Here is a 17,300-nt window from a genome sequence, read left to right on the forward strand (position 1 = left end):
GTGAAGGCACGTGTAGGTAAGAAGAAGTGGTGCAGATTTATAGAGGTCCCCATATTGGAGCTAGCCCAGTAATCATGTTGGAAGCCAGAGCCACGTTTTCCCAGGTACATGAAAAGGAGCCAATTGGCAAATAGCATGATCTGTAACACACTGCTTCAGTTGTTTTACTCAGATGTGAACTGCACCCAAGTCCTTGAGACGGCATACTATTACCTTGAGTCCAACCTGCTGCTCTTGTGTTTGCAAGGACAAACCCTGATTCAGTATTCCTAGAGGGAAGTAGACGTCCTTTAATCCAAAGAGTACAGCTGGGAAATACGAAGCACAGCAGCAGCACAAAGTACACAGTACTACTTTCTTATCAGAACCAGTCATTTACTTTACTTTTCACAGAACCAACATTCAGGTGTTAGTAAGGAGAATAATGTAAAGAGCTGACCACTGTATAAAGAGAACTCAGCTGCTTTTATTCTACACCGTTTTACTTCTAGAATGAAAAATAAAAAAAATCTATCTAGCATTTGCAGAGGAAATTCATTCTAAGCTAAAAAAAAAACAAAAAACCAACCTTTATTTTAGAAAACATAATTCCTTTTCTTGAATCAGAAAAAAATATAATGAAATGCCACACTGCATTAATTGTCCAAGTTTTTCTTCCCTAGTATAATACACAAGGAATGACAGCAATGCCTCATACTACAGTAAGAAGTGCTCGCTAATGTAAATGGGCAGGAAGGTGATACTTCCTAAGGCCCTGCTCTTGGAGAGGTGTCAGTGTGCACAGACCCTTTACACCCCCAAGACTCTGCTCAGGCACAACAGTTTATACATCTGGCTGTGGCACTGGGTATTAATGATTACACATCTGGGCATACAGAAAATCTCTTAAGGATTTACCAAGAACTACCCAACCTCATTGGGGCTTACTTATTAACAAATAAACAAACAGAGAGCTGGAACTACCAGAATGCACTGCAGATATTGCTTCTGGTCCTCCTGAGCAGTGATTCCTGCCTGCCTGTGGAAAGGTGGAAGGGGAGAGGGGCATTTGCTCCAGGCTCTGACTCTGTGAAGTAAGAAATAAATCTCGTTATCTGTCAGTTCACTGATTTGCTTTCTGTGAATGTCATGCAAACAATGTATTAGATGGTGCATTTTTCACATAGTTTAACATTACTGGAAATCTGTATTTCCCAAGCCACAAGTCGTTCACCATTCAAAATGGTGCAGAGCACTGGATAAACTTCCACCAAGGTTGGAGCTCAACTCACTTAACAAAGTAATCATTATTAGTATGAATACATGATCAGGCTGCCTTTCTGCTTCTACTGATCTATATTCTCAGCTACACAACCATAACTGCACAAAGCAACCATTTTCTACCTTCAACAATAAGTGCATGTGTGTGCCTCTCACAAGGATCACATCATTGGGTTGAAATCTATCAAAGCCTCTTTCTTTAGATAACTGAAGTAATGGATGTATACCAGGACGACGCAGTAAACATACTACAAAACAAGAGATGCCGAGTTCTTTTTGCCATAACAATTGTTTAATAGAAACCTATGTTTATAACTCCTACAGCACTGTATGAGCATTTGCTGATGAACGCAACCTTTTCTTATTGCTGCAAAGCATTCTTTTAATCAACAAATGGGGAAACTTCAGAGGGGAACCAAAAAGGATACAGTTTACGTTGCTTCACTTGAACGTTCCTAGAGAATATTATAGATAGCAGTCAAAGAAAACAGACATAATGGATGGCAGTGACAGCAATAGTAGGGATAGTTGGTTATTGTGCTGCTCGAGAGTTTGCAAGCACTTTCTGTTTTATAAGAGCCTTCTCTGAATACAGAACAGCTACACAAATACAGGCCTGATTCTGGACAAGTGGTCCTACTGAGTCTGCATGTCTCAAAATAGGAAGAGGCTGATGGACAAGACATTGGGGCCCAATCAGATGTGACACCAGATGCCTCATGCTTTTGTTAGTATTTGTACTACCATTGTATCGAGCTGTTTCTTGTGCTAGGGAACAAAGCAGAATGGCAGTATTTATACAAAAATCATCAAATGTAAAGGGCTACAGATGTGAAAGAGGGAACAGAACACAAGGGCCAGAGACATTACTGGTCAGTATGGCGAGCAGTGATCAAAGAGCGTTCAAGATTTTGAAAGGCATTACAGCAAAGCTGAGATTTAAGGATGAGTTTGAAGAAGACTGTGCTTATTGCTTACTGTTGAGCATCCTCAGCAACATCACATCTTTCATAACCTAGATTGTTTATGGGAACAGAGTTTAGGACCAGTGGGTATAATGAAACTGGTCATTTTGGCAAACGATTGCTTGGTATGCAAAGATCTGTTACATTAGCACAGGAGCTCAGAAGGGTGGTACATACACTGTGGTGCTGACTGAGAGGTGTGATTCAGTCTGGAAACGCACTGTGTATCCTACAAACCCAGGAGGCGCTGGAGTTTCCATGCAGGAGAAAGTCAGCAGGGTACATGCACCATAATGTTCAACACATCCCTTGCTGGAGCTAATTCACCTAGTGAGTCACATCTGCTCACATTAAGAAAACAAAACAAAACAAAACAGTCTTCATATGTCTATTGCCAGGAAGGCATGAAAACTGGCTAGGCTGGCTGGGAACCAACCTGGCAGCAACATTAGTTAGTACATCTTTTAAATAAGATGAGCGGGTTTTGTATCTGTGTCTGAGGACAGGGACACAAACAGATTCTGTGCTATGGCAGATAACACTCCATATTGAACTCAGCAAAGTGTTTTGGTGATTTCACACGCACACACACACACAAAGGTCAAAAATTGTCTTACTTTCTATCAAAAGTATCAATTTATGTAGAATCTGAAGTATCTCGAAGTTTGCTGATGATTTAGAGAAGGCTCTGTTTGAAGAAGAATGGCAGATCACTACAGAAATGTGAAAGGTGGGATTTGTTATATCTTACACAGAATGTGATACTATTTAAGCTTTGGGGATCCATTTGTATTCGCTTTATTCTCAAAATATACACAATTATATAGAATTTTCTGAAACCTATAGAACACCGCATGAAATGAGAAACTCCCTGCTATTCACAACACAGAAAAATCAGACATTAACCTCACGTAAAACCAACTGGCTTGCATCTTGCTTCCTCATGGTAGTCTGGATAGGGAGCTAGGAGATATGGTTTAGTGGTTTTCTGTAGGTATGGTAAAGGGAGGATGGTTGGACTAGATGATCTTGTAGCTCCTTTCCAACCATGTGATTCTATTCTATGATTCTCATTAAGTCTGTGCCAATTTTGGAGCTGATGCCAAAAGTGTAAGCTCACTGTTTCTTGTGTTGTTGCTTTTTTTTCTTCAGTGATCAATCCATGAAATAATACTTTAAATTCCTTAAAAGCTACCATTCCCTTTTCAAAGATATCCTCGACAGCTACATACTACGGCCATTTTCTCAACATATCTGAAGACCAAAAAAATTTTTTAGAGCAATTTGAAGCCCTTCCTCCCAGAAAGCAAGTATTACTCATTTGATCGTTTTCCCACAAAGTATTTTTACAGGAGAGTTGTGGGGACCATATTATATATTCAACGAACAACTTCTGTGGTGTAAAGCATCTCTTTTTGGTATTCAAATAACCACGAAAGCAATGTAGCTGTATCTCATTGCCATGGACATTACCACCTAAACCAACCAGAAGGAAACAAAAAAGGTTATTTCTTACCTCATCCATTGTGAAAGACACAGATTTATGAGATAACATTTGGCAATCCTGTGACCAATGATAATAAAAATCTCTTTCCCTTGGGCATCCAAGTACCACAGAACATTGTAACGCTTCCAGTTCTTCAAGAGCACTGAACCGCATTGTGCTGGCCTGCATACCTTTATGAAAAATAAACGGTAAATAAAGGAAAAATCAGTTTTCAGTGTAAAAAAGTATTTGTTTAGCAAATGTACGATGCTAGATGAAAAAGAATTGGATGGAAATCAGAAAGAACCAAGGACTGTCTTCATAGTTGCTCTTTTCTGCCTTGCTGTGACTCTACCTACACAAGTACTGCTTTGACAGTGTGCCTGCTTCAGCCACTGAATTTGAAGTTTCTACTTTTCATCCTTCTAGTACAACATCATGCTCTTAAGATGTACCCTTAATAATAGTAGAAATGAAATATTGAATGTAATAGACACAAGAAATTCAGTGTGTTTCCCTTTTTGCTGAGTACTTTACTCAAGAAACGCGCTGTCTGGTAAGGAAGAAAAGCGAAGGAACAGACCACGCTCAGAAATCCCACACACAAAAGGGGTCTAAGGTTTCAGATCACACATCATAAATACAGGTATCCAGCATTTCAGCGCGGGCATAAAAAACCCAGAAGCTTAAATGGCACAGACATCGGCCAGAAGGGCAGACTTCGGACCTATCTGACTGGTCCTGACGGCGGAAGAGATGAATGAAGATAAAACTGCCCCTTTTACACAGGGAAGGCAGAACGCTCTGTGGAGACTACGACTCCCCGGTCCAAAGGGCAGCGCGGCCCGGCACCACCCGCCCTTCTTCCCGCGGCGGGAAGCGGCGGTGCCCGCCCTCACACCCGCCTCTCCTGCGCCGGGCGAGCGCAGGTTGCGTAGGCACCTCAGCGCCCAGTGGGCTCCGCCGTCAGCCCCTGGAGTAACGTTGTTCCGTGAATAGTCCCAGCTAAAGGAGAGGAGTCGCAGCCGTCCCGCCCAACCCGTCAAAGCCGCCATCCATCTTTACTGCGGGAAAACCCCCACATCCCCACCGATACGGCTTTGGCGTTCCGGCGTGTGCCCGCTTCCAAAATGGCCGCCGAGAGGACCCTTTTTCACTGACAGAGAGGGGGCGGGCGGGGAGGAAATAGCAGCCGAGCCTCGAGAGGCGGGGGCTGAGGGGACCGAGGGGAGAGACGAGGGGAGCGGCTGCGAGCGCCCTGCGAAGCCCCACGCTGCGCCTGAGGGGCCGAGCCGGAAGCCGGCGGCGTTGCGCGTCGGGAGAGGCGGGCAGGGCCGGGCGTGTGAGGCGGTCGGCGGCGAGGGACGGGCGAGCAGGAGGAGGCGGCGCTGGGAGCGCGGAGCCGCGTCGAGCCGAGCCGTTAAGCGCGTCCGGCCGCCAGCGCGCGTAGGCGCCCTGTGGAACAGCCGCGGCCCCTCGGCGGAATCGGCGTAGAGGGCGTTGGAGAATCGGCGGGGCAGAGGCGCGCCGCGGCGGCGGTAGCGGCGTGCGGGAGGCGGAGAAGGAGGAGGAGGAGGAGGCAGCTCGGTCCGCGCCGCCGCGGCTGAGGGAGGGCAGCGAGCCGCAGCCCAGCGCCTGCAGCACCGCCAGCGCCATGGGTGAGTCTCCAGCCCGGGGCCGAGACGCGGGGCCGTGACAGCGCCAGGCGGAGGACGGGGGTTGCGGGCGACCCGGAGCGGAGCGGCCCCACCGCGGGGCCCCAGGCCCGGCGCCCCCCGCCCTCCGCTGCCGCTCGGAGCTGGAGCTGGAGCTGGCTGACGGCCCCGCGCCGCCGCCCGCGCTCCCCTCCTCCACGCGCTCACTTCCTGCCCGGCCGAAATTGTATAATGTATTAATGGGGCTGCGCGAGAAAGCGAAAATGCCGGAGTGCTGCTGCTGCCTCCTCGCTCTCTCGCTTTTTTTTTTTTTTTTCCTTGCTTTTTTTTTTTTTTTTTTTTTTTTTTTTTTGTCCTTCCCTCTACCCACCCTCCCCGCTCCCTCCTCCCCCTTTTCTCCTTTTGCGCCCAAATTTGGGAGGGAGGAATTCGCTGCAGGAATTAAAGCAGCGCTGAAATATGCAGGAGAGGAGCGGGTGGGACCGATACCGCCTCGCCGCGAGGAGGAGGAGGAGGAAGAAGAAGAGGAGGAAAGGCCGCGTGCGGACGGATGCGCGGGGCGAGCCCGCTGCCCTCCCCTTCCCCACGCCCTGCCCGGGTCCCGCTGCCTCTCGGCTTCGCTGCGGCCGCCGCTTGCGGGGACACGGGCTGAGCGAGGCCTCCGGAGCCCGCGGGGTTTGTCCCGTAACGCCGCGATGCTCCGTGTTGGTGGGAGTGTGTGGCCCGGGGCAGGCAGCCCCGCTCGTTTCACCGCGGTGCTTTCGGCTTCAGAGGGACCGGTTGGGTCCAGATGTAATTCTGTAGCGCGGCAGCGTTCAAGAATCTTCTGCACGCAGTTCGTGTGCCACCTCCTGCTGACGAAACGCGGGTAGCAGGAGGTTGTCAGGAGAGTCTGCACGGGGATGGCTTCCTGCGGCCAAGGGAACCCCTCATTGCTCCATGCTGGCTGTAGGTTACTTCACACAGAAGAAATGCTTCCATGTGCAGAAATACTGACCGTCTGTATCGAGACCAAAAGAAAATGAGCCTCAGCTCCTTTGAAAGTTACATGGGCCATAGCTTCACATCTTAACTGAAAGGCAGACCGTGCCTTCTAATGCAGCTGTTGTGTTTTTTTGTTGTTGTTTTGTTTTATAGCAGCACCTTTGCAGTATTATCATAGATTCATAGAATGGCTTTGTTTGAAAGGATCGTTTCCAACCCATCTGCTGTGGGTAGGGTTACTGCCCACTAGGTCAGCTACCCAGTGCCCCATCCAATGTTGCCTTGAACACCTCCAGTGTTCATGGCACATCCATGGCTTCTCTGGGCAGCCTGTTCCAGCGCCTCACCATTTTCCCAAGTAAAGATGTTCTAGCCCAAATCTCTCCTCTATTAGTTTAAAGCCATTCCCCCTTATCCTGTCACTATCAGGCGGTGTAAAAAGTCGCTCTTCTTTATGAGTTCCCTTCAAGTACTTAATTTCTGTCTAGAGCTTCCAGTCAAAATAACATCACCTCACCAGCTGAAAGGTTGGCAAACTTAAGGAAATGCAGTTCTGTCTAGTGTTAGACATCTTCCATCTGATGGGGAATAGCTGTTTATGAAGGTGGATAGTGATAAGACAAGGGGGAATGGTCTTAAACTGAGACGGGGGAGGTTTAGGTTAGATATTAGGAGGAAGTTTTGCACACAGAGGTTGGTGACACACTGGAACAGGTTGCCCTAGGAGGTTGTGGATGCCCCATCCCTGCAGGCATTCAAGGCCAGGCTGGATGTGGCTCTGGGCAGCCTGGGCTGGTGGTTGGTGACCCTGCACGTAGCAGGGGGTTGAAACTGGGTGATCACTGCAGTCCTTTTCAAGCAGGGCATTTTATGATTCTATGGTGGCTTAGTTTGTAGTGCTTGCTGTGTTCTGTTGGATTACCGGCTCTGTCTGGAGAACATAGAAAGGTGCCTAAAGGTTGATAACTGCATGATCCTTGTAGAAATTGGAATTGAAATGCAGGAACAACCCCTGCTCCTCGCTGATTGCAGCTGCAAAGGAAGGCTCACTTTGTAGTCATAGTGAAATTGAAGGAGATGTGCTGAAAACTGTATGTAGCAGAGTGTGCGTTGATAATAACTTGGAGCATTTCCTTCAGTTTACCTGCAAGGACAAGTGACTTGTCGCAACTAAAATGGTGCTCTGGATGTATACTAAGTATGTCAAACAGTTGTGTCTGTATGGATGGATAAAAGAAGATCATTGTTTGTCTTAAGCAGAGATAAAGGATCAGCTTTAGAATTTTTGTAAGCAAAAACACAATAGATTTTGCTTTGGATTGTTTTGCATGAGAGATGTGTCTAAACACGGACAGCAGCTCTTTCCTTTCCTCCTGAACTGGTAGGTGTCTTCGTTGCTCTCTTTCAATGGGCAAGGCTGCTCCTACTTCTGAAACTTCTTAGTTCTCAGTAACTTCCTCAGTGCTTTGTTCATGTTTTTAAAGCTACCTTAACGTGTGCATTAAGGCAACAAATAGAAAACAAAATGGCTAAAGATCCAAACCACATTTTAAGGACAGTCAGTGATGGAAAATGTACCTTGGAGAGGGCGTAGGAGAGAGGCTTCTTCTCAGAACTGCCTTGTGAGGTTCATCTTTAGCATTAACATGTTGCCAGACTGATCACTTAACCTGTCTAGACCAGGAATGGGTATGTATGAGTGATGCTCTGTTTGCTCTGGGTTGGTTTTCTTGCTCCTGAAATGAGCCAGTTAATTGCAAATGTGTTCACTGTAATTAGAATGGCATTTAGTCACCATTTAAGTAGTTTAGTTAAGTCTCATTTAAGTTAGTAATTCAAATTCAGGGTAGTGTTAATCTCTAGGCGGACACAAGCTGTCCTTACAGAGGGATGGAGCCTTGAGCTGGTGTTTACAGGCTGTATTGCAGAGGTGGGGATGGTGACACAGCTGGAATGAGGAGGTTTCTCAACAGCAGGAGCTGGAAACTCGGCTCACAGAAACGAATCCCTTCCTGCTCACCTTGTCAGGGGCAGTTCTGCATGTGTCAGTGGTGAGTCAAATACCACTTCTTTCTTGCCCCTGAGTTTAATCGTGATAAGTTCTGTAGCATCATCAGGCAGCTCCTCTCTGTTCTGGTTTTCTTATTAGCAAGGAATCCAATAAGCTTCCCTGCAAAACCAGTGATTCATTGCCTTGGTTGACCATGTCTGTTAAGATGCTGTATGTTATAACATATGACATTCCTCGCATCACAGTTAACAACAGAATAGAAACCAACAGACTCAAAGGCATCTTAGAAGACAGTATGTGTCCCCTGTCTGCTGGCAGAGATTGTGCTACAGGTAGATAAAACTTGTGCCTGCCTGGCCCTTGTTCTGGTATGCACCGTGGATTTCCTTCCCTCAAAACCCTTAAACCCTTACTTGTTCTTCTGCTTTTTGTGTGTGAGCAGCACTCTGTGCTTGTCAGCGTGCCTTCCACACATCCCAGGTTGCGTGTCCATCTGCCCTCACATACAGCACGGCGCTGCGTCAGTGGCCTTCAGGAAACCGCTTGTGGCAAAGCTGTGCCTTAGTGGCTCTACCTTACTTACAAACTGCTTTCTATACGGCCATTTTTAGGCCATGTATCCATTAATGAAAATGGTAAAAATGGTTTTTAAAAAAAAGAACTGTTCATAATGCATTTGCAAATTATTTTGGAAGCAACGTTGTAGAACAATAACGCTGTGGGTGTTGCATAAGCTTATTAGCTTCTGAGTGTAACCAAACTGTAACTGAGTTAGTTTTTAGTAGCATAGGAGGCATAAAAAATCAGTTCTTATTTGGTGGCGACAATCGCTTCTCAAGATGTGGGTTCTTAGTTCCTTTCTGTCCATTTCAAAGTGAAATATTGAGTGTGTGTTCTTGTTTCTGAGTAGCAGAGAAGCTGGGGCTTAAAGGCAGGGGGAGGAATGTTTAAAACATAAGGAGATTTCTCTTTCCTTTGACCCCTATAGCTTTAGGAGGATCAATATTAAGGTGGAGCATATTTTAGTGTCAACATTTTTTGCAAGAGATCTTTCTAGATAGAAAGGTTGAATTATAATCACAAAAGATGAGAGATCTGAAGAAAGAAAAAATAAATCTGACTTAATAGTCTTCTTCCATTTGACCACAGGAAAGGCCAAGGAATGACACTGGTGTAGAATCGTGTTCTGTTGGATGAGAATATCACATACTAAGCTTTTAATTTATTTCTTTTCTATTTTAGTGCTTTGGGGGCAAAGTGTGATGGGAGCAATGACTAGAAAAAGAGAATTGCAAGCTGGTTGCTTGTTAAAGAGAACAAGGCCTGTACAGAGAACACTGCTGGTGAGCTGTACTATGTTGCACTTCAGAGCAGCGGTTTATCAAATTTCAATGAAAACAGTTGTCTTACATGTAGGACCCAGGCTGTCATAGAGGTCCCTTCCAACCCCTACAATTCTGTGATTCTGTGATGTTACCTCCTGTGTTCTATGTCCAGATAAGCTTGCAGTTGCAAATGGAAGTTAACCATACCATAGTAAAGGGTAGTTTTTGGTTGGATATCTGAGCTGATCTGGCTTTGTTCCCCATCTGAGTAATTACCCAGGCTCACATGAGGTAAGCCTAAGCTCACCCTGGTGGTACAGTTGCTAATCAGTAATTGGAGCAGTTTGAAGGGAAGCAATTGGGCTGTTTTCTCTGCCCATGCAGCTGTGCCTCATAACCATTCATGGAGCCTCGCTTATAGGAATCGTGTCTTTGGTGTTTTTCCTTCCCCATTATTATTATTATTTTTTTTTTTTTTGTTTCCTGTCAGTTGAGCTCTCCGAAACTTTGGTATTGTGGGGGGAACAGAAATGCTGGCAGTATGATGGTATTATCACTAGCATTAGGGTTTTCTTGAGTGATGTGCAAAGGCCATGACTGATGGTGAATGCAGAGGATACTGCAGTGCAGTGGGCCCTGTAGTTCTAACCAGGTTCTGCTGTGCTGATATCTTAACTAAATTAAGATACTGCTGTTAACTGTCATGTTATCCAGACCAGTGCTTGGAGGTATCAGCAGCTGCTGCTGGAGAAGTGTAATTTTTCTGGAAGCTTTCTGGTAGCAGAGATTTTTCTTGTTGTAGGATCTTGCCAATGTTCCCTGTAGGTTTTTTGTTTTTCAAACAAGCACGTAAAACTTGGAGTTTATGACTCAGAATTTGACTTCTGGATTGTTGGCTTGAGTGTAATTGAGTGGTTTCAAGTTTGGGGCAGTGAAAATTTCTTAAGTCAGAGGAGTCCAAGAAAACCATCTTTTTATTTCCTTATTTCTTTCCCTGCCTCTGGAAGAATAAAAAGCTTCCTAATTACAGTTAGTAAAGGTATACTAATAAACTAAGAGATTTGAGATTAAATTAACTTCCTGTTGGGAGGCATTGCCAGATGGTGTGAAATTAAGGTCAGAGTAATCTCATGATCACAGGCAGAGGGGAGACGTTCTGTTGCCTTCTTTTTTTATTCTTACAGCACATAGTTCATTGAGAACTTTCAGGAATGAGTAGCCTTCACATTGCTGCAGCACTATTTACTGGAGCTCATGGTCATCTCTGCTGTTTAGCTCTGCCAAGTATTGACTTTGGTGCTCTGATTTGCAATTCTGTGGACATCTGCAAACCTGCAAGAGCAGCAAAAGGATACTGCAGTTTGTAAGTAACAGTGGGCAGCGCTTTAAAAAGACCAGGGTGAATGCTAGAGGATGTGGTTGTCTGGTTCTTTCTGTACGTGATGAGGCTGAGGACCTTGAGCATATAGGAACCCCCTTTGAAATCTGTTAAAGGAAGAATGACTTAAAATGCTACAGATACTAAACAATGCTCCAGACTAGATCCTTGCAGGGAGGAGAAGGTGAGGAGGTTGACCCCCCCATCCTATAAACAGTTGTTCCTTACAAGCAGTTGTAAGTTTTGTTAGCAAGTTAGTTTTTGAGCTGCTTGGTGTTTGTTCCTTTTAGGTGTTTAACAGGGCATCTGCAAAAGGTCTTCAAGATTTGTTGTATTCTGAATCCTTGAACGGTTGCAATTCACAGTAAGTAAATTCCAAGTTGTATCAGTACTTTATGTGTATCAGTTTAATGCTATGCAAGTGTTAAGGCTTGGTAATGCAGGGAAGGGAATCTGATGTTTTGTTTGTCCAGATGGATGCAAAAATTGATTTTGGAGAAGACTCAGAAAGAGATTAGGATGCAGCTTCTCCAAAGAAACTTTAGTGAATGGCCTCTGTCTTGGTTGTGCAATGTTTCTGCTGCCCCCAGCTTTGTGCCTCTGGCATCCTGCCTTGCAGTATGTCGGCAAGGCATCCAGTATCCCCTTTGGTCAAGGTGACTCTTCCAGTACATACAATTTTTTTTCTCTGCGGTTAGTAAAAATGATCCTGGGTTTCTTGTTCTTTGGAGCTCTGTTCCTAGTGGTGGATCTTGGCTATAGGGTAGTGTGGCCTCCAGGTGTGGATTTCCCACTGTAGCACTGAGCACTGCTAATGGTGCAGCATAGCTGTCAGTTGGTATACGTGTATACAGCCAGCTTTGTTATTAATGCCTGAAGTTCAAGTAGTTGGGAAGTTTAGAAGCCAGCAGAATAGAATCATAGAATCACCAAGGTTGGAAAAGACCTCACAGGACCATCTAGTCCAACCATCACCAATAGTTCTCACTAAGCCACGTCCCTCAACACAGCGTCCAGATGTTCCTTGAACACTAGTGCCTAAGCACTTGCTTGATGGTGTTGGTTACCAGGATGGAGCTGTGGCTTTAGCCTGTGCAGGCTTCAGCTTTGTGCCTGAAGGAATAGGCTGGTGGTGCCCAAGAGCCAAGTTATGTTTTAAATGATGCCCTGTTAGCATCTTGTTAATGACGAGATACCCTCACACATTAGTTTTTCCGAAGAAATGGCTTGTTTGAGATGGAAGGGTCCATTGGCTTTAAGAACATTCAGTTTTCATTGTTCTGGAGGGCTGTTTTGCTGCAGCACAAAAATGCAATAAACCCTGAAAGATGAGTGACAGGGACATATTTCAGAAAGCTTTAGCTCCGAATGTCTGTGTTGGTGAAGCCCACAGGCCTTCTGCGAGTCAGAACTTGAGGCATTCGGTATAGAAACCAGCGCAGGGGAAAAGAAAAGAATATTCAGGAAAACAGATGGCTTCCATATGGGAACAAGTTGCATCCACCATGTAGAAATGTATTGTAAAAGCCGTTCCTCTTAGTTACTTTAAATGAGAATTCCTGGTGTTAACAGAAATGCCGGAGGTGACATCCTGTAATTTCTCTCAGGGTTTTGGGGGCACTGTGGTGTGTGAAGAGGTACTGGAGTATTTCTGCACCACTGAGCTAACTCAGCAGCTTTACTGCAGCTGCATGCTCAAGAAATTGAAGTAGACAGGCTGGTATTGTTGCACACGTAGTGCAGGGGGCTGCTATTCCTTGCCTTGTCAACCTTGCAGCTTTACCATGAACCAAATGGTCTCAGCTCTGGATTCATGGCATAGAGGAGAGGTGGGCACAAAGTGTGTGTTCGCTAATATCTTTTTCTATGCACCTTTGTTATAGTAAAGATGGTCCGGTTGCAGGAATTCCTCCTACTTGTGAATCAGACTCCTGCGTTGAGGCAGATATTACATGCTCTGGCTGTTGCCACTGCTTTGCCCTAAGATTTGGGGTAGGAGAATGAGGCAATTAGTGCTTGCTTCTATAGAGTAAAGCCTATGAGCTGTTATCTACCACTGCCTGCCATGTCCTTGTGTAACTGATTGCTCTGTGTGCAGATTCTGAAAGAACATGTGATGCTAGTAAACCTGAAGGTACTGAAAACATGTTCAACAGTAACTTCAGATTAAAAGTATATAGCAAAGGAGCAAAGTTGTTACATTACAGCAGTACACTTCATATACTTTCTAACTGTTACTGTACTTTGCTCCTTCTCTGAAGTTTCCATTGCAAAATGAGACTCCTGAGGTGGTCTCAAGCAGTGGCCAGTTTGTTTCCTTGTAGGTGATTCTTCCCAAACGCTGAGCTTAATTGACTTCACAGGGGATGAGATGAGAGCAGTGTGAGGTAAAACTGCCCCACATACCGTGTGGCAGGTGCTCAGTGTGCAGCTGTTCTGATGCCAGCTCCTCTGGCTCCTTCTTGTCTCCCTCTTTGTGCAAGTTTCCTCGCCTTCCATGTTGCATCCTATAGTTGTCTGCTTGATGGCTGGCTTTATGTATATAGTTTTTAATTATATATTATACATTTTAATTAGATATTTCAGTAGCGTTCTTGTCAGATCCCTTTTGCCTTCCTTTGAGGTTTTCCACCTTCTCGTGTGCCTATGGCTCAATGGATGGATTGTGCTGTGTGCACTTTGTAATGTTTTGCAGCACAGAATCCTTTTAGGAATTGTGTGTGTTTAGTGCTGTTAATAAAGCAGATGATGGTGGTGATAGCACAGGAAAAGAGAGAGCCTACAGCCAGCTCACTTTGCTGGTGCAGACTCAGTGACTACGCCCCATGAGGTTTTGAGGAACAGTTTGAATTGCAACTGCAGTCACTGGATCAGTGATTGAAGTTACTGATTATTGACTTAATCAGCTTGATCCTAGAGACTGAAAGAGATCCTGGCTTCTTGATAGTGCTTACGCATTGAAAGGAATTTCTCTTCTGGGTTCTTTTTGAGGAATTCTGATATTTTTTTTTTTTTTTGTATTATAAGCAAAACTCCAAGTTCACACTTGAAAGGCACAGGTGTCTTCTGTCCGCAGGTGATGGGACTAGAGGTACTGACTGCCTGTCCATCTGCACTAGGTTTCCGCTATGCAGATTATGGCAGATGTTATTGACTCAGCAGGTGTTTGTTTTTAGTAGCAAAAGGAAAAACAAGTTTGTAGTTGGTCAGCGTAAGTTTAGGTTTACAACCGTAGCTGATAAGTTACCTTCCAAGAACAAATTGACTACACAGCAAATAGATACTTTGGAAAAGATGTTGCAACTGTGTCCCCCATTCCAAATGTGTGAATTAAGTTAAAAATGGTTGCCTTCTGTTTCCATCATTGCTAGGTGCTGTTTCTGGCCCATGCCTCGTGCAATGTGTAACCGTGCCTATGTTGCTCACAGCATGGTCGGATTTCTTGTGTTTTCTGGGATGCTAATTTATTTTTAAACAGTAGGTCCTAGAAGGAGTTTAGGGAAGGATAGACAGGCCTGGCAGATGACCAGGAGATTAGGATTTTTTTGATTGTCATTGTCTGTAAAAAGGCTTCCGAAGGTACTGCTTCCTTTCTGTTTTCTCATCAGCTGTGCAGTTAGAGCAGCTCGCTGTTGGCTGTTAATCCATTGCTTCAGATGATGGATCTAAAAGCTCCAGCTCCGTTGCTGGTTTATGTGGGCTTTGACATTTTGCTTGGGGCAAACTTCTATTAAAATAACATTGAGCGCACTAAGTGGATGCATCAAAAGTCAGCTAAGGCCAATAGTATAATTTCTCATCTGTCTTGCTTTCATTTGTGCTGCGTTAGGACAGGGATGATGAACAACAGTGAGGACTTGCATAAGAATATTAACGGTCACTTGATAAAAAGTGACTGTTAAAATGCAGTCTAGGGGAATGTAAAGCGGTAGATACATGGACTGCTTTTGTGCTGTGTGATCAGAAGTGAGCTGTGAACAGCTGCTACAGCCCAGGAGCAAAGGCTTGGGGCTGTGGTTCAGTTCCCCAGAGGCATCAGCTCTGTACTCAGAGGACAGAAGAGCAAATGACATATTGGGAGGAAGTAAAAAGGAGCAGAGAACAGGAGATGGCATGTGATGAGGTCATTTAGATCTGTGACTTTTTTGCTTCTTGGATATTGAACATAGTTCTCACTTGATCTCTCTAGAAGATTACAGCTCAAGGAATGTTGTGGAAGAGCAGCAGAGGTGATCAAAAGCATGAAGCTGCTGCTTTTCCTTCAAGTATGTTGGGTTATTAAGGCTGTTTCCAGGTGTGCCAGGTAATGAACAGGGGCTAATTTCAAAATGGAAAAGTCTTCCATTTAACAGTGTGGAGTGAATCAGAGGACAATCTTATGGCTCTGGATGCTGATAGGCTGTGGGGGTACTGCAAAAGCCAAAGGCATGCATCCTGCTGGATAGGAAAGGACAAAGGGAACCATGGTGCTGCTCCAAGCTAGTATCCGTGATGGTGGGAATCTTCTGGAAATAGGCTCAGAGCCTCTGAGAGTATGAATATAGTTAAAAACTGGGTGCTAGGGCTTGAAAGCATCAGTGATTGCAGTCTTAAAACATGGCAGCAAGATATTATTTACCCTCTTCTTTTATATCTTTATCTTAGAACAGTCAAGCACTGGAAGATGCTTAGTGGGGAGAAAAAAACAAAAACCCAGAAATTTGAAGAGTATTTATGTTATGGTTTTTATGGTTGTTATAGTTACTCTGAGTGCTTTGTTAGAGAGCTAGTGCGAACCTCTTGTCACTTGTAGTGAAGTGATGCTGAGCAAACACTTAACTTTTCCGCCCTAATTTTGTTCTTTATTTTCTGTCTGTTCAACTGATGTCCAAATTTGCATTAATACTCAGAAGTGAATTGATGCTTTTCAGTGGATGTGCAAATTGTTACAGAAATACAAAAATCCTCAGAGATATTTATGATGATGATGGCTTTGATCTTTATACCTTTTCCACTCTTAAAAATAATATGCGATAGCGTGGTGAAATGGGATTATGTATTATGGCGTGCACCTATGAAGAAAACAAATGCCCTTGAGTCTGTTGTGTGTTCAGATAGCATCTGATAATTGAAAGCACACTGCACAACTAGAATAGAAAGGACTATTGAATAACTGCTTGTGTTGGAAGGTTGTGAAGGTTGTTTAGCTCACTGCTGTGAGATGAAGCATCTCTTTAAAACAGACTAAATTGCTGTTTTATCAAACACTGTGCACTAAGCATGCTAGATTAAAAGAATAGTGAGTAACTTCGTTGATCAAATGTAAGTAACTTTTTCTTTTTCCTTCTCTCTTCACACTACCTGTTTCTCTTCCTGGATTGCTGCTGTACCTGCGTGGGCTCCTTGCTGCAATGGCTCAAATTCATTGTTTGACCGGACTTCTTTTGGATGTATTCTATTAATGTCTTCAACACTGGAAATGATGGAAATGTGTTGTTTACAAAGTAGCTGTAAGTATTGCTTTGATAAAGACATATTACAACTTTTGTGAAAACGCAGTAAATGTTAAGGCTTTAGTGAGTGAGCTGGAACTGAGCTGGGTGAAAGTCGGGGAGGGATGAAAGCTAAGGAGACCCTCTGGTGAGTATTGGAAACATGAAGTCTTGCCATACAGTGATCCACACAGCAGAAGGTAATGCTTCAACAAAAAAAGCAATAGTAATTTGATTTAAAAGTTGTTGGAGGAGCTTAAGAAATTTGATTCCTCCTTTGGTTTGGTTTGTTTAGAAGCAGGAGGAGTATGAACAAATCTGATCTTTTCCAAGTCAGTGTGGGCGAGGGTGCCAGTTCTGCTTGATGTTGGCTTTCCAGAAACTGGAATTTGACAACTGACTTTGGTTTTTAAAAAGGCTCTTTCCTGTTGATGGAATACAAGTACTTGAATTAAACATACGTTTATTTCAGATTTGACACTTTATACATCCTTTTGTTTAGTGACTGCTCTATTTTGTTTAAATTAAAACAAATTATGAATGTAAACATTACACATCCGCTTAACAGAACAAACAAGCTGAAAGTTGCTGTCTGGTCTTGTTTGGCATTTCATTTTCAGATTTCTTAAAACACCATTGCAAATGTGCAGCCCTTTGTGAAGGAAAGGAAATAAGAATAACATGATCAAGCCTGCAGTTATATTTCCTTTGCTTAAGAATAGTTTTAAATATTACCTATATATTAAACGAGGGCACGAGCAGTTT

General features: G+C 44.2%; 1 protein-coding gene across 10 annotated transcripts in view; it reads right to left on the minus strand.

The window, feature by feature from the left end:
- LOC146761863 (uncharacterized) overlaps positions 1-16,125 on the minus strand; it is a 20,053-nt gene extending 3,928 nt beyond the window's left edge. For 2 of the 10 annotated variants that reach the window (XM_085537697.1, XM_085537696.1), the window contains exon 1: positions 3,742-16,125. In XM_085537697.1, coding sequence (XP_085393823.1) covers positions 4,717-5,367 — 651 coding nt within the window. In that variant the 5' untranslated portion in view covers positions 5,368-16,125 and the 3' untranslated portion in view covers positions 3,742-4,716. Of the gene's footprint in view, positions 1-213; positions 1,067-1,530 lie in introns of those variants that run through there. The other 8 variants (XM_085537694.1, XM_085537698.1, XM_085537692.1 and 5 more) reach the window with 8 other exon arrangements.
- Positions 16,126-17,300: the final 1,175 nt, after the last annotated feature.

The sequence above is a fragment of the Coturnix japonica genome, chromosome 2 (assembly GCF_054131305.1).
Source record: "Coturnix japonica strain WE chromosome 2, WE-NBRP24, whole genome shotgun sequence".
Classification (NCBI taxonomy): Eukaryota; Metazoa; Chordata; class Aves; order Galliformes; family Phasianidae; genus Coturnix; species Coturnix japonica.